General features: G+C 44.5%; 1 protein-coding gene across 1 annotated transcript in view; it reads left to right on the top strand.

Moving 5' to 3' along the window:
- Nucleotides 1-13,884, top strand: part of LOC147635084 (RNA-directed DNA methylation 4-like) — a 37,501-nt gene extending 23,617 nt beyond the window's left edge. Inside the window, exons 3-8 of the mRNA XM_086803349.1 lie at nucleotides 11,416-11,516; nucleotides 11,615-11,671; nucleotides 11,855-11,890; nucleotides 12,166-12,252; nucleotides 13,080-13,362; nucleotides 13,588-13,884. Coding sequence (XP_086659475.1) covers nucleotides 11,416-11,516; nucleotides 11,615-11,671; nucleotides 11,855-11,890; nucleotides 12,166-12,252; nucleotides 13,080-13,304 — 506 coding nt within the window. The 3' untranslated portion in view covers nucleotides 13,305-13,362; nucleotides 13,588-13,884. The remainder of the gene's footprint in view (nucleotides 1-11,415; nucleotides 11,517-11,614; nucleotides 11,672-11,854; nucleotides 11,891-12,165; nucleotides 12,253-13,079; nucleotides 13,363-13,587) is intronic.
- The last annotated feature ends 4,163 nt before the right edge of the window (nucleotides 13,885-18,047 follow it).

Below are 18,047 nucleotides of genomic sequence, written 5' to 3'. Positions count from 1 at the left end.
ATCAAAGAGGAGTAGAAAGCTGAGTATTGAGAGGTCAGATGAGACAACAAAGTGATGGCCATGTCGTCTGAAGATATCTCCTTCCCAGCCTGAAGAACCTCCTGCTGAAGAGCCTGCAACTTGTTGATGTTCTCCCGCATCATCGAAGACTTTGTAGGATCCATCACCCGCATATGCACTTCAAAGGAAATCCGCTTCATGGGTGATACCCTGTTATACAGGAAAGCCAAATGTTGCCAAATCCCTCTGGCCAGGGTCATATGTTTTATATGTTTAATCACCTGTGGTGTGCAATTAAGGAAGATGAAAGAAGGCACATGGGCATTGACACGATCCCACAACTGTGACCGAGCCTCTCGTTCTTTCTGAGTAGAGGGTAACAGCTCCCTGTCCTACAACTTTGGCCACGGAACACCTTCAATAATGAAATCAGCCAAGTCATACGACTCCAATACAGACTCCATCTGCCATAGTTAGTCCCGTCGAACTGTCGATCCACCGGGAACGTGGGGAGAGTAGGGATCTTCATGTGCTTCTGAGCCATCTCAAGCAAGTCGGCCATCTCGGGGGGGTTACTTTGGTCTTGTGAAGGGAGGATGGGTGGAAAAAAAAATGTATTTTCTCCATTTTTTTGGGTCGTGGAGGGCTGTGATCTGGTGGCCAACTAGATGTGTTGCTTTCGGCTGTTCTCAATGCTGGCCGACTGTTGTGATCTCACCGACTGCCTTTTTTTTCTGGTCGTGAGCATTCAGGGCTGGTGTTGGCCTATTTTGGGCTGGCCGACCAGCAGCCCAGGGCCATATATATAGGTGGCCTACCCCCCACACTTTTTGAGTCATTAGGTATTGTACCGGATCTTGTATATAGAGCAGAGTTCATACAACTTCTCACTCTCTCTCTTCTGTGTTTGTTCTTCCACAGAGTCTTGCTTTTCAGGTTTGGTGGTTCTCTTGCGTTTGCTCATCTTCATCGTGGTGTCTTGCTACGTTGTGCTCTCAGTTGTTTGTCTCATATCGGCTGCGTATTCCGACATGGTATTAGAGCCCCAGGTGGCTTGAAGGTTGGAGACATTGGAGAGCTTGCAGGACTGTTTCTTGAAGACCTTGGAGCTTGCGGGAGATTTGAAGAGCTTGCGGGATTGCTGGTTTTTTGGTGCTGATTGGAGATCTCTTGGGCTGTTCTGGACTTGGAGATTATGTAGAAGGTGGCCATCACCGTTGGACAGCCGCATTGCATATTAGTTGCAGCCTCTTCTTCATTTTTTTTTTCCACCTACCCTCCCTTCACAAGACCAAAGTAACCCCCCGGAGATGGCCGACTTGCTTGAGATGGTTGAGAAGCACGTGAAGATCCCTACTCTCCCCACGTTCTCGGTGGATTGACAGTTGGATGGGACCAACTATGGCATCTGGAAGGTTATGATGGAGTCTGTATTGGAGTCTTATGACTTGGCTGATTTCATTATCGTAGGTGTTCAACGGCTAGAGTTGGAGGACATGGAGTTGTTACCCTTTACTCAGAAAGAACGGGAGGCTCAGGCACAGTTGTTGGATCATGGTATTGTGTCAATGCCCGTGTGCGTTCTTTCATCTTCCTTAATTGCACACCACAGGTGATTATATCATATAAAACATATGATGTTGGCCAGAGGGATTTGGTAGCATTTGGCTTCTCTATATAACAGGGTATCACCCATGAAGCGGATTTCCTTGGAAGTGCAGATGCGGGTGATGGATCCTGCAAAGTCTTCGGCGATGCGGGAGCACATCAACAAGTTGTAGGCTCTTCAGAAGGAGGTTCGTTAGGCTAGGAAGGAGATATCTTCAGAGGACATGGCCATCACTTTGCTGTCTCATTTGACCTCTCAGTACTCAGCTTTCTACCACCAGTGGGGCAGGTTCAGCACCATCACGTGGGAGGAGCTTGTGCCTATGGTCTTGGACCAAGAAGAGCGTTTTATGAACCATCCACAGAGTGGAGGTTTTGAGGCCTTGACTGGCCAGTGGTCGCAAGGCCGCAGTAAGGGCAAAGGGAAGTCTTCACAGGAGAAGTCTTTTGAGCAGGAGCCCGACTTGGATCGTGATTCGTGACGCCTTGAAGGCAAAGAGGACCTGTAATAATTGTGGAGAGAAAGGCCATTATTGGAGAAAATGTCCTAAGCGGGGCACCGAGCAGGGTGTAGATTCCTCAGCAGTAACTATGAAGACTCCGGCTTTTGTGCACTTGGAGATTATGGACACCGACGTTTCATCTTCTTTGAGCAGGGAGGCGGTTGGACTCATCGCTAGCGACACTCGGGATTGGATTCTAGACAGACAGTGGTGCTTCCAGGCACATGACTCCTTCCTGAGAGTTATTATAGGATCTTCAGAGGCACGCAGGTCACATCCTGATTGGTGACGAGTCCACTATCCCTATTCACAGTGTGGGCAAGTTAGAGATCGTTCCCGATGGCAGAGGGGGGAAGCATTCCTCCCAGGTTCTTTTTGTCCCATCTCTTGGTTTTCATCTGTTGTCAGTGCATGAGGTTTGCAAGATTGGTGTACGGATGGAGTTTGAGGAGCATTCTGTTGCTCTACGGGACAAAGCGACTAGCTAGCTTGTATGGGAAGGTGGAGTGGAGAATGGGATCTACAAACTCTTAGCACTCTCTCTTACAGGTTCTCAGTTAGGTGATGCGTGGCAGCTTCGTCATGACCACTTGAATGTGGATATGCAGCGGTGGCAGGATTTCCAGGACCAGAAGGTGGATGGCTTGCCACATGATGGCAGTGGGTAGGAACACTCTAGTTCTTACGTTCGTTCGTCAGAGGAGCCTTTAGAGGTGAACTATGCTTTGATGTCTCGTATCAGTCGGGACAAAGAGCCTCCTAGAGTTGAGGAAGCTCTTTCCCAGGGGACTTGTAGGAAAGCCAAGCAAGTGGCAGACGGTGACTTGCAGTAGGAGGTGGATGCTGAGTAGCCTCCAGGCTTTGAGGTTCCGGGTTCAGAGGGGGTGGTTTACAGGTTCCGGAAGGCCTTGTATGGTGTTCAGCAAATTCCAAGGACTTGGCATACCAAAGTTACAGTTGATGATCCTTGTGAGCAGGTTGATGCCTCTTTGTATCCGAAGCGGTTTGGTTCATTGATTTGGTTACTGAACACCAGATTGGACTTGAGCTTCTCGATGGGGCTGTTGAGCTCATTCATGCAAACGCCTTTGAAGACTCCTTGGGATGCAGGATTGCGGATCTTGCGGTTTCTGCAGCGTACGGAGGATCTTGGGGTCTGCTATGATACTAGAGGGGGAACGACGGATGGAGTCAGCCTCCACGGTTGGAGTGACTCAGATTGGGGAGGAGATCCAGACACGAGGAGATTTACATCAGGCTCTTGTTTTACCCTCGGCTCAGGAGATATTTCATGGAGCAGCAAGTGTTAGAAGTCATCTCTTGTCTTTACGAGACACCAGGGCCTCTGTTGTGGGTGTGCCCGCCCTTTGTAGTCGTTTTATCATTTTTCCTCACTCCCCGTATTTTTCCCCCATTTTTCCCATTTTTTCAGTGGCTTGGGAGGCAGCCCTGAGGTGGCAGGATGTCCTTGTTAGTAGCTGACTGCATGAGTCTTCTTAGTGGTGCTGGCCAACTTTATGTGGACAGGTCGTGGACCTTCTCGGTGCTGGCCAACACCCCTATGAGCTGGCCGACGTGGGCACTTTTGGAGTCATGTCGGCCGCCTATGAACAAGCTGACTGCTGTTTGGGGCCATATAGAATGGCCACACAGCCCCTTGCCACATTGTGTATTGTATTCCGGGATCTTGTATATATACAGTAGAGTTATACGCCTCTCTCTCTCTCCATTGCTGTCTACTTTTCTGCACTTGCTCTTGTGTTTCCAGATTTGGTCATCTTCTCCGCTGCGTATTTTGACATGGTATCAGAGCCCTAGGCTCTTGATTGTTCTTGGGATTTGTGTGAGCAAGAGGGGGACTGTTGTGTTGCTGATTGGTGGATTGTACGGGACTGTTTGGGAAGAGGAGAAGCAAGAGGACGGCGGGCTGATTTGCTGGACAGCCACTTGCAAGTGTAAGTTCTTCTTTGTTCCCACCCACCCACCGTTTTTCAGATTACATCCCTGCAATGGCAGATTTGTTAGAGATGGCCAAGAGGCATGTGAAGATCCCAACACTCCCCACGTTCCCGGTGGATCGTCAGTTGGACGGGAACAACTACGGCATATGGAAGGTTATGATGGAATCTGTTCTGGAGTCTTACGACCTTGCTGATTTCATCGTTGTTGGGGTTCCACGGCCGGAAGTAGAGGAAGGGGAGTTACCGTCGATCCGAAAGGACCGGGAGGCACATGCACAGTTGTGGGATTGTGTCAACGCGGCCAGGGTCCGTTCATTTATCTTCCTCAACTGCACACCGCATGTAATCAATCATGTAAAGCATATGACGCTGGCCAGAGGTATATGGCAGCATTTGGCCCATGAAGAGGATTTCCTTGGAATACAGATGCGGGTTATGAGCCCTGCAAAGTCGTCGATGATGCGGGAGCATATTAACAAGTTGCAAGCTCTTCAGCAGGAAGTTCTTCAGGCTGGGAAGGAGATATTGTCAGAGGACATGGCCATAATGTTGTTGTCGCACTTGCCCTCTTAGTACTCAGCATTTTACTCGTCTTTGATTACCAGTGGCAGGCTTAGCACCATCACGTGGGAGGAGCTTGTGCCCATGGTCTTGATCAGGAGGAACGATTCACGAACCCTCCACAGGGCGGAGGTTCGGAGGCCTTAATTGGCCAACGGACGAAAGGCCGTAACATGGGCAAAGGGAAGGCTTTATCGGAGAAGTCTTTTGAGAGGAAGTCCGACGCTGACCGCGAGAAACTAAAGGCAGAGAGGACCTGTAATGATTGTGGCGAGAGAGGCCACTATTGGAGGCAGTGTCCCAAGCGGAAGATCGAGAAGGGTGAAGATTCCTCAGCAGCAATCATGAAGACTCCGGCTTTTGTGCACCTGGAGGTGATGGACACCGATGTTTCATTTTCTTCAGGCAGGGAGGAGGTAGGATTCTCCGCAACTGATACTCGGGAGTGGGTTCTAGACAGTGGTGCTTCCAGGCACATGACTCCTTCCCGTTCAGATTTACAGGATCTCTGCAGGTATTCTGGTCACATTCTTACTGGGCATACATCCACTATCCCAGTTCACAGTGAGGCAAGTTGGAGATAGTTCCCGATGGCAGCGGGGGGAAGTATTCCTCCCAGGTATTGTATGTTCCCACACTTGGTTTTCATCTATTGTCAATGCATCAGGTTTGCAAGACTAGCGTACGGGTGGAGTTTGATGAGCATTTTGTTGCTCTCCGGGACAAGGCAACATGCCAGGTAGTTTGGGAAGGCGGAGTGGAGAATGGAGTTTACAAGCTTTCAGCACTCCCTCTCCTAGGTCCTAAGGTTTGTGATGAGTGGCAGTCTGGTAATGGCCACTTAAGTGTGGATACGCTGCAGGTGCAGGCTTTCCCGGACCAGATGGTGGATAGCTTGACAATTGATGGCAGCAGTTGGCAGGAACTTTCCAGTACTGCTGTTGGTGGTTCTTGTGTTCGTCAGTCAGAGGAAACTGAACAGGTAACTTATGCTCTGATGTCTCGTAGCATTCGGGACAAAGAAACTCCTGTAGATGAGGATGTTCTTTCCACGGGGATCTCTTGGAAAGCCAATTACGTGGCAGTTGATTACTTGCAGAAGGAGGTGGATTCTCCGGGCTTTGTGGTTCCGGATTTAGAGGGGGTGGTTGACAGGTTTCAGAAGGCCTTGCGTGGTCTTCAGCAAGTTTCCAGGACTTGGCTTTGCACCGTAACAGGTGTTGATCCTTGTGAGTAGTGTGATGCCTCTTTGACTCAGAAGCAGAATGGTTCATTGATTTGGTTGATGGACACCAGATTGGACGGGAGCTTCGTGATGAGACAGTTGAGCTCATGGTTGTAGATGACTCTTTGGGAGGAAGGATTGCATATCTTGTGGTTTCTGCAACATGCGAAGGATCATGGACTCTTTTACACAGGAGGGGGATTGATTGATGGAGTCCAACTCCACGGTTGGAGTGACTTAGTTTGGGGAGGAGATCCGGACAGGAGGAGATCTACTTTAGGCCCAGGAGCAGTTTTACGGAGCAGTAAGAGGCAGTCATCTTTTGCCTTGTCGTCGATAGAGGCAGAGTACCGGGCTACTTGTGATGCTGCTTGTGAGGTGGTCAGGTTGCGGGGGTGTTAGAAGTCATCTCCTGTCTTTACCAGACACCAGGGCCTCTGTTGTGGGTGTGCCCTCCCTTTGGTGGTGTTTTATCAACTTTCCTCACTCCCCGTATTTTTCCCATTTTTTCTGTGGCTTGGGAGGCAGCCCTGAGGTGGCAGGATGTCCTTGTTGGTATCCGACTGCATCAGTCTTCTTAGTGGTGCTGGCCGACTGTATGTGGACAGGTCGTGGACCTTCTTGGTGCTGGCCGACACCCCTATGAGCTGGCCGACTGGTGTATACAGTCATGGGCACTTTTGGAGTCCTGTCGGCTGCCTATGAACAGGCCGACTGTTGTTTGGGGCCATATAAAATGGCCCCACAACCCCTTGCCATATTGTGTATTGTATTCCGGGATCTTGTGTATATACACTAGAGTTCTACGCCTCTCTCTCTCCATTGCTGTCTACTTTTCTGCACTTGCTCGTGTTTCCAGATTTGGTCATCTTCTTCGCTGCGTATTTTGACAGCAAGAGGCAGCTTACTATTGCCTTGTCGTCTACAGAGGCAGAGTACCGGGCTGCTTGTGGTGCTGCCTGCGAGGTTGTGTGGCTACGGAGGTTGCTTGACGAGATTGGGTATCCACAGGAGGAGCCCATGGTCATCTAGAGTCACTTCGTTCGTGAGAAGTTTTTTGGTGATGACATCTTGCTAGAGTTTTGTTCGACGGAGGACAATGCGACAAACCTCTTCATGAAGGCTCTACCTCAGGCGATGCTCCGGTAGCACTCCAGCTCACTGGGGTTGGTTCCACATCCAGGAGCTGAGAGAGGGGGTGTTAGCAGTCATCTCCTGTCTGTACATTACACACTAGGCCCTCTGTTGTGGGTGTGCCTGCCCATTATGTGTTTCTCCATTTTTTCCCTCTTTTTCCATGTATTCTTTTGATTTTTTTGGGTCATGGGGGGCTGCAATCTGCTGGCCGACTACATGTGTTGTTGTCGACTGTTTTCAGTGCTGGCCGACTGCCCTTTTTTTTTTTGGCATGAGGCCTGTTTCGGGCTGGCCGACCAGCAGCCCAGGGCCATATATATAGGTGGCCTGCCCCCCCCACTTTTTGAGTCATCGGGTATTGTACCGGATCTTGTATATAGAGCAGAGTTCATACAGCTTCTCACTCTCTCTCTCTTGTGCGTTTGTTCTTCCACACAGTACTGCATTTTCAGGCTGGTGGTTCTCTTGTGTTTGCTCATTTTCATCTTGGTGTCCTGCTACTTTGTGCTCTCAGTTGTTCGTCTCATATCCGTTGCGTATTCCGACATGTACCTGCTATACCAGCCACTGTACTGGCTGTACCAGCCCTTGTACTTGCTGTACTTGTACCAGTGGCTGTACCAGTCCTTGTACCTGCTGTACCAGCCACTGTACTTGTTGTACTAACCATTGTACCTTTAGAAGTCGGCCATCTCGGGGGGGTTACTTTGGTCCTGTGAAGGGAGGGTCGGAAGGTATTTCTTCGTGTGATGGAAGCTTCCAAAACAGCCCCAACAGCCGGTATTCTTCATGGGCAGCCTTCAAGAGAGAGAGAAAGAGAGTAGCTATCATTAGGGCAGCCTGTAATGGTGGTAGAGGCTAGTGTGCAGCAAGAGAGCCTCCGTTAATGAAGAGGGAGGGCTCCAATATATTGATTTGGGCCTCCCATGAGCTAAAATGGCAAGAGAAGGCTACAATGACAAGTGGAGAGCCACACAATAGCTGAAGTGACAAGTCTGAGGCCACTTGTTTTACTTTGATCCACTTTCTAACAAGTGTCAAGCCACTTGGCTCACTTTGGTCCACTTTCTTGCCACATGTCCCAATCTAAGAGATGGGTCCTTCCATAACTCTCTCTCTAAAAATATCCCAATTGGTAGCCCATTTGTCATAGGTACTTTGGCAACTCTTGGTATTTGCTCAATTCCAGACGTAATGACACGAACAGAATTTCCATCGGAGTCGGGCCAAAAATAGCAACTCTCCTAGATTTTAGGAGTGTGATCCTTTGTATTCTAGGATAATCCCCCATTCCCAAAGCTTGTACTTTACAAATATTTAGATGTCTTGGAGTCCACCAGATCCCTTTCACATTGGGAAATGTCCAGGTTGGTGATAGTGGCCAGCCCAAGGAATGCTTAGGTCCACAGTCGGCCTAGCATCTGGGCATTAAGATCCTAGGCGGCTATCAACCAGCAGGCCTGATTGCCATGTGTGAAAGGCGCTTGCCTTTATGATGAATTAAAACAAGTCGTGGGACAAACTGAACTGGTTGAAAGCTATTTCAGCAAACCAACCAGAAGCTTTTGGACCTACATAAACATGGGCTTGTCCAAGGTCTAAATCATCTCATTATTCACAAGTGCTGAAGAACTCCAAGGGCCGGGACAGCCTAGGGGAGAATTGAAGCAAGGTGAAATTGAAGGTCACGGTTAGGTTATCTTCAGGCTGCAGATTTACAGCCAAGGAAGATTTCCTAGAAGTCAGTTTTTTTATCATTCAATAAAGCAAATACACCAGTCCTTGGTGAGGGCCCTTCAGAGGGTATTTGGGACCCAATCGGGTGTACTTGTCTTTGTTCTTCTTCTTCTTCTTCTTCTCTCTCTCTCTCTCTCTCTCTCTCTCTCTCTCTCTCTCTTATCTCCACTACATTGTACAATCGCCAAGAACCAAGGTACTGAATATTCCTTATCAAAGTATAATCCTATCTCTAAGCTTCCGCATGTTACAAGAATTCATCTTCAAGCGGAAAGCAATCTCTTCCAAGGGAAAACAAACCAACTCAGTCAGTCAGGGCTATTTACAACCAGAAGTCTGTCATTCTACTTATTCAATAAAGCAAATACACCATCCTTGGTGGGGATTCTTCAAAGGGTATTTGGAACCCGATACTGTGTATATTTTTCCTCTCTCTCTCTCTCTCTCTCTCTCTATATATATATATATATATTTGGAACTCGATACGAGATTGTTCGGGCTGAGCTGGGTGCCCCACCAGTAGTAACCGAGGCTCTATTCCAAGCAGGTACCTTTTTACAGCGGCTATGGGAGCTCCCTTAGCAGAGGTACTCCCGATTGGCATTGACCTCATCCATACAGTTGGCAGAGGATGGAGATACTCATTGTTGGTACGCTCAGATGAGATCATGGTTTGACCTACATGGTTTGCGGATAGAGGCACTACCACCCTTTCAGTACAGTTTGGATTGTCCATTCTTGGATCTCACCTGCTCAGAGCAAAACTGCGTGATCAGGATGGATATCATCAGAGTGGACACAGAGAGGACATGGACTAGCCCCCTTGAGCCCTTGGGCACGAAAATGGCTCATTACAAGAGCCATTTTCTACACCTCTCACGGGATTATTTAATCACCCATCCGGCGTACATGGATGTACACCTATCACATGGGATACGTTGTGCCATTGGACAGATCCGGACCTCATCACACCAGCTGCGGATTGAGACAGGGCGATATGTGCATCAGATCGTGGATGACCGCATTTGTTAGCTCTGCTACCGGGAGGTAGAGACAGAGGAACACTACATTTGCCGATGTACAGTCTACTATGAGATCCGAGGGAGATATCACTGCCTCTTCCGAGAGGGTTTTGGGCCATTACGCAAGGTCATGGAATTTGAGGATCAGAGATGCCTTGGATTGTTTCTACTTGAGCTCAGGAGACACAGAGAGACCCTCTTGGCAGACAAGAGGCCGAGCCATGATGTACCTAGACAGAGGACCCTGGCAGATTTCTTCGGCACCAGCACCAGCAACCCAGCCCACACACCTCCTGATACCTCCTCTATTGGGCCATCAGGGCACCGACCACGCTCCCAGGGAGTCACCACTGATAGAGCAGTTATCTTATGTCGTGCTCGTCGGCCACGCGCACCAGGATCCTGACCATGGCATCCTCACCATCGCCAGATCAGAGCCATTATTGCTCGGCATCGGAGGCACCTACCTCTCGCTTCTACGACCTCTCCATTCTAGACAGCCCCATGGCGGAGATACTTGATCTAAGGAGAGGGCAACACTTCAACTGATCAGCATACATGGATCTACCTGATATACATTTTTTAGTATTTTCCAGTATTTTCTACTCAGTATCATCTCGGAGTCTTACAGTTCTGTTCTTATAACTGTAGGACAATCAGTTTATTGTACTTTTTAGTCTCATTTAGTTGTTCTCTTTGATGAGACACCAACTTCAGATGTACTCTCAGTTTTGGTCTCATAGGCCACTATGGCCTCTTAGAGACGTTAATATATCATTTCATTTCTCTCTCTCTGCACTCTTATCTTCTCTACATTGTGCTATTCATTGTCAAGAACCAAGGGCTGAAAGTGTTCATCAAAGTACAATTCTCGTCTGTAAGCTTCCACATATTACATGTGATGCACATGACATTTGGATAATCCTCCATCTTTCAAGTATTGTACATGTGTTATCCTTGTGTATAAAACCCTACTAGGGAGTCTGGCCAAAATGACTCATAGTCAATAATCATTAGGAAAATAATTATGATACTCACACGGATAATTTGGTGACACCTTTCACCTTGACATGTAACTTATGCCTTGCATGTCTCTTTAGGGCTTTCTCATCATGTTGACTGCCTCGGTTTTTGCAGAAATCCTCGCTTTGTTTGCCTTGCAATGTCTAGACCCACAAGAAGGGAGAATGGAGAGAACATTCAATCTATTGCATAAGGGAAGAAAATGGTCTCTACTTGAGGAAACTGACATGTAGGCTGTAAGTTTTTTCTCACTGGGCCGCTCGAGAATAAGTGATCCGAGGGTGCCCATTGCTAGTTCTAAGACTTTTACATATGTTTGGCCTTGTTCGCCTGTTTCCTTGGGATACAAGCTTGACACCCAAGATGTGTGAACATCCTTAAGACGCTTACAACTTAGCGAAGATGCTTTTACAATATAATGATAAATGAAGACGCCTTTGGCGGATTTAGGACGGACATTGTGAATAGATGCTTCAATTGTTGACTTTAATTACTGGGGCGCTTCATCGATTAACATTTTCCATCATCAATAGCTGTACAGGTTGATGTGGCTATTTGCATTCTGTATTTTATGGTGGTTGTAAGGCTAGTACAAGCAAAGACTGATTACATGACCTCACTGACTCTTGTATATTCAGGTAAAGCAATGGAAGGGAAGCCTACCCGTCTGCTCTTCCATCATCTGGACACTGTTACTTCTTTTGGAATGGAGGAGACGACAAGAGTGAACACTCTTTTTGTAAGCAGCTTTGTTAGGCTATATGTATCATAGCGTGGGAGTCTCTCCCTCGTCTGGAAGGTGTGAGTTTATGTTGATTTGATTTTGTGATTGAGCAGAGGGAGTTCCATACTGAGACAAGCAAGGAAAGACATCGGAGTTGGGTGAAAAGTAAGGTGAGATCAAATAAGACGCTCATATTTTATGATAGCTGATCAGTATGTATCTATGTGAACATTTAGGAGTCATGGCATAGCTCAAGGAAGTTGAATCTGTGCATAGGGTTTGCCCATTTTTCACAAAAATCTACAAACCAGTAATTTTCTTGTATTATTTCTGGTTTTTTAATGAAGGATCAGGGTGGAAAACACTTAACATCAAGAGAGAAGTATCAGGTAACAGTTTATTGTAATGAAATTGTAAGATGAAACACACACACACACACACACACACACACACACACACACACATACATAACATACATATATAGCAAATACATACATTGTGTATGTCTATTGGGGACATAACATGAAGCTAGATCATTGTTACCAAGAGCTTGTAAGGAACATGCATGATCGATGAACTGGCCTTATTGACCGTAGGTGCTGCTAGAGCATTGAAGATTTCAGGTAGAGATGTGTTGCTAACGCACATTATTTTATTCCTGTAGGTGCTAGCAAATAAAGCTCGCTTTGAGCAAGTGTGGAAAAGTCGTAAGGGAGCCAACAAGTTAGATACCATGTTCGCTGTCATATTCAGACTCCGATGACGATCCCCACCTGAAGTCATCCTCATCCACTACTTGTACCCTGCATCCAAACCCAATTTTAGAAGACTGCAAGACACAATTGCAGCTGCAAAACTTGATTAACGTGCCAGGTTTGACAGCAGAAACTCTCCATGACATCCCTTTTCCTTCACTGTGTCCTACTCCCCTACCGCACACCAGCTGCCACAACAGCAAATAACTCACATTGGATAATCAGGCATGTCCGCCTCATTCCCATCTGCACCACCTTCCAGAGCATAGACATCATAAACATACTCATCTGCACATACTGCAAAGCAAGCAAAGGAAATAAATAGCTCCTCCCTTGTTTTAACATGACAAAGTCGTCAGTGAAGAAAAGCAGGTCACTACATTACAAGTTCCAAGTTCCTTGCAAATTCTCTGTGCTATAACCAAGGCAAGCTAAAGCCACCTTCATTCATAGATGAAGCCGTACTAGAAGACTCCACTTCTGCAGCAACTGTGGGTAGATATTCCTTGAACAATGGAAGAAAATCTTGCAGTAACTGGCTTTCCGCTAACTCGGCCTCTCTGTAGTAAGTCAATTATGTAAAGAAGACGCATTTTATGGAAAATATCAAAAAAATGGATTATTCATACCTCTTTGCTTGCTCCTGCCTTTGATGCCTCTCTATTGCCTCAGAGTCCACATCCACACGCACAATGTCATAAAGATGGAACAGTTCAGACATGGTATAAATGGTATGATGTGGAGAATGGGCTTTCACATGGCCAGTTTAAAAGACATAACTGCACATTAATGAATGATTTGGTTCTATGTAATGTTTTGATGATGGGTTCTTTTTTCAGATGAAAATAATCCCCAAAATGAGTACTACCCTGAGGAGGAGGATGATTCGGAGCTCAGCTCCTCCCAATCAGGCTCAGAAGTAGAGGATGAGAAGCAGTCTGCAAAATCAGATGCATCAGAAGGGTACATTATTGAGGTTTTGGAGGAGTCAGAAGATTATTGGGACAATTCTGGTTATGATTCTGCTGAGGGGAGATCCGAAAGTTAATTGATTAAAGAGGAAAGATTTTCTCTGGCGATAGGACTTTCTGGCAGGTACCACCGAGGTAAGCCTTGCATATGTATGGTTGTGTTTTCATTACATGAAAACCCTGTACTTCTATTGGTAGTTAAAAATTTCCTCCCTATTGTATCTCAAATGAACTCTTTGGTTAAGGCTTGAATCACTTCATTGATCAATTGTACACTTTGAGCAAACACTGTATCATCATTGTAAGACAACCAAACCTTGAGATTACATACTTACATAAAAATAATGCTGTGCTCAATAGGTGTATTTTGGAATCTCCTTTGGGCACTCCAAGCAAACGTATGTAGGATGAAAAATAAAGTTTTCAAAGGGTTGCCCAAGTAGGATTTGGGAAGTGCTTCCATATTCGTCTTTTTAATATCTAATGTCCAAATTTAAAATTTATTAAGATATATTCTCTTTGATCATGTACTTTCTGATTTTTACATACGAGAATTGACATCTCATCACATTAAGATTAAAGACTCTAAATACATAACTTCTTTTTTATGACAACAAATATCTTTTGAATGGAATTGGGATTTTAAGCTTTCTTAGCGTGGATACATATCATCATCTACCCATTTTATAGAGAAGTATGCTCCAATCTGAAGCAAAATAGTGCAAAAAATATATCAAGTGATAAAATGAAGAACCTTAGGGAAAATGAAAAGCTATGATCTATGGATCAATGGTTTAGTTTATCCAAAAATTGTGGTATCGTTTTTTCGTAATTCAACTTTATCATTAGGGAAACAATTAATATGTCCTAGGAGTCTTTTAAGAATGATCTTCATTGCAAAAAGAGAAGTAATGAGAGAATGGAGGTTGCTTGTCTCCTTAAAAAGGATTTGTGTATTTGGGATGTGATATGGACATATGATATATGCATGTATGTAAAAATTGTAGATTTTAACAACAATGCCAACAATGTCACCAAATGAACATATTTTCAGCAATTTATTTCTACCCTCCTTGAAAAAACAGAAAACAGCATTATAACATAAATTAATCATATGTACACGTATTCAAAATGCATTGTAGTTACGTGGTGGGGCTATTCCCCGACAGTGGTACCATTTATGGGAAGCTCTTGCACCATAAAAAGAGTGTAGGAACTAACCAAGATTGTGGGGCTTTGCCTAACCGCACTCCGGAGCATAAAACAGCTCAATCGATAAGCTAATCTTCCATAACCTAGCTTACAATTGCATGGGTCACTCTCCTCGTAAATACTTGTGCTCGGATTCTTATAGAAGACGATGTTTTCGTGCAGCCACACTCCAAAGCTCCACTCCAATGCCGTCGTCGCACTCCAAGATAGCTCGATCCTTCTCTCACTCAATCTCCCTCTCTCACATGCACTCACATATACACAATGAGCATATAAAAAATAGCTCTAATTGAATTAGGTAAGCAAGTAAGACACACAAGAGAGTAAGAGTAGAGAAAAAGAGTACTCTATTAGTTGCCTAAGAGAATGAATGGTGAGAATACAAATTGACCCTTATCTTGGTCTCTCCCTTCACATCTTGGTCGGCCATACGAGCTCATCAACAGCAGGCAGTAGACAGCAGCTTGGGTCTCATAACTGGTATAAGAATTGAACCAGATTAGATTCTTAAATGTGAGCTTACGATGTCAGATATGATTTTTGTCGTACATGGCCTAAAAGGAAAATAGTATTTTACTAGTTTTCTCTTTCAGATGGAGTGGTAGATGGCAAGACCTCATCTATGAGGAGTCCCTAGGGTATCTTTGAAGGACGACATGATAGCCTTCACCTACGAGCACGTTTTTTTCTCAGCTTGTATTGTGCAGATCAGGTTGCCTTCGCTAGACACTTCGAGAGCCTCTACTTTCTGACCACCTACTGGTTGGAGATATAGATAGTAATCGAGGCAGTGGATCATGGCACCCTATAGCCAGGACGAGAGGTTGGTGGTGAATATTGCCATTGCGATGATTATAATTCGGTTGGATGTTATGAGAGGGATAGTTCCCTACAGATTGCTTTGGTGAGATCTTAGAGTTCATAGGTGACGTATATAACCCTTAGAAACTATATTCCTCATCATAGGATCCGACTACTAGTTAAGCTTTTGACCGAGTTTACTATGGCATGTCCACTCGCATGTATCACTACTCCATGAGAGCGAGGCTTGTACTCAAATAGCCTGATGACTTCTTTTGTTGTACTCAAATAGAACTTTTACAATAAAATGTATATTGCTTTGTCTTTTGATTGTAGAAATCTTATCTTTTTTGAGTAATAGTTGTAAACTTAAAAATGCAGCATGGCCCAAAACTTGACTTCTACTCTAAAGTTGTATTTGAGAATTCGCCCAGTGATAATGGTCGGCAACTTTCTATCTCAATTGCAGTCTCCCTATTCATGTGGTGTCATCAGTGGGATGAGAACGAAGAGAAGTTTATTGTGGTGATAGACATAGACTACTTCCACACTATGGCTTGAATCTGAGCTTAGCTATGATTATCGAAAGTTTGGATTTTGTAAAAGAGTATAGGATTTGTGGAAAAAACTTTTTATCTTGGACGAATAATTAGCCAGGCTTAATCATCTTAGTTTGTATTTGCCTCATAGAAAATATGTAATTGTAGGCTAGTACCATCGTTTTCATCTTTTTGGATCCCAAGATTGAGATCTTTCCTTGGCAATGTAATAAAAATTTGTAATTGTATGCTAGTACTATCATTTTCAGCTTTTTGGATCCCAAGATTGAGATCTTTCCTTGGCAATGTAATAAAAATCTTGAGGAAATAAATGAAATAAGTCTCTTGTTATGTAATCGTTGCCAAGATTTTGATTCAAAAGAAATCAAGAGGTGTAGGCGTCATGCACAAAATGTTGCAACTAAAATTGAGGCATTGGATGATGATATCAAAAGAGACACTTCTCGACTAGGGCCATTTCGAGGTGAAGGTAGCAATCTGGAGAAGTGATTCTAAACTGGACTGATGTAGAAGTTTTTTACAAGCATTGTTTGGTAAGTAGCTGCACAGGTAAAGATGTTTGACAGCTTGTTACAAATTATGAGCAAGAAGCTAGAAAAGAACAACTTCCAGGTATGGAATTTTAAGATGAGAAACTTCTTCATGGGAAAAGTATACTGGCAATTTATTTCTAACTGCTTGTCACAAATTATGAGCAAGAAGTTGGAAAAGAGCAAGTTCCAAGCATGGAAGTTCAAGATGAGAAACTTCCTCATAGGAAAAGGATACTGGGAGTGTATTTGAAGTGATGAGAAGGAGCCAGATCTTCTAGAATCAAACGTCACTCCTCAACATGTGCAAGCTTAAAAGTCATGGCATGAGAGAGTCAAAAAGTGATGTATTGGTTGTTTGTTAGTGTGTCGGACGCTATGATTGGTCATATATAGGATGCAAAAATACCTAAGGATGCATGGGATACCTTGATTAAGTTGTATAGCATAAGTACCAAGGTAAGAAAGATAGAGTTACAATAGATGCATAATGTGAAGTAGAGGAATACGATGAGTATAAGTGATTACTCATTAAAAGTAAAAGGGCTTACAAATTCCCTTGGGTCTATGGCTCTTGTGGATGACAAGATGACTTGGTGTTAGTCATATTAAATGGGCTTGGCAAAGAGTATGACTTGGTGTTAGTTATATTAAATAGGCTTGGCAAAGAGTATGACCAACTTTCGACATCTATCTAAACTCGGGAGGACTTCCCAAACTTCAAGGACCTTATAGCCCTTCTTATAACCAAGGAGATGAATGTCGAGAGTAAAACATATTTTCAAAATATGCAAGAGTAGGCTCTCTAAATGGACACAAGTAGAGGTAGAAGTAGAGCATCATCTAGAGGCCGATTTAGAAACCAAAATCATGGGCAACAACAATAACAAGAATCTAATGAACAAACAGGTTACTCTAGAGGTAGAGGGAACCGAGAGGCTGGCATGGATGGCAAAGAAACCATAGTAAAAATAGCATGGAGTGCTATTATCGTGGTAAACTAGGTCATATACCAAAGGAGTGCTATAAAAAGCAGAATGACATTAAAAGTGGGAAGTTGCAACAAAAGAATTATGCATCTTCAAGCAATCAATATCCAAAGATAGAAGTGAGCAGCTTTTTGTAGATGTAGCATATGGCTGTATGTGTAGCATATGGATGCAAGGAACCTTGCAGATGGCTGTATGTGTAGCATATGGATGCAAGGAACCTTGCAGATGTATGGTATGTTGATTTGGGTGTCTTTAACCACATGACTAGTCATGGAGAGTGGTTTAAAGATATGGAAAAAATGGGAAAACGAATAAACATGTGATGATACTATACATCCTATTGCGCATGTTGGTAATTGGATTTTACAGAGGTAGTATGCTTTGGACATGCTATCCAAGTATGAGAGATGAGACCGGTTAAGCCACTCTCAATGCCATTAGAGCATAACAAAACATTGGTTGTAGAAATAGGTGAGATTTTGGAGAACCCTACTATGTACAGGCGCATTGTAGAGTTTTTGATTTACATGACTATCACCAGGTTAGATTTGAGCTATACAGTTAGGCTGGTGAGCCACTTTATGTAGGCCCACACTTGGATATAGCTAGGAGGATACTTAGATATATAAATTCCACATTATATTATGGACTTTTTTATGAGACGAGAGTAGAGGTACATGTGTATGGATATACAGATGCAAATTGGGCTGGTAGTTTCTTAGATA

The sequence above is a fragment of the Cibotium barometz genome, chromosome 10 (assembly GCF_041138505.1).
Source record: "Cibotium barometz isolate CiBa-2024 chromosome 10, ASM4113850v1, whole genome shotgun sequence".
In the NCBI taxonomy this organism is placed as follows: Eukaryota; Viridiplantae; Streptophyta; class Polypodiopsida; order Cyatheales; family Cibotiaceae; genus Cibotium; species Cibotium barometz.
This window is presented reverse-complemented; position numbering and strand designations above follow the sequence as displayed.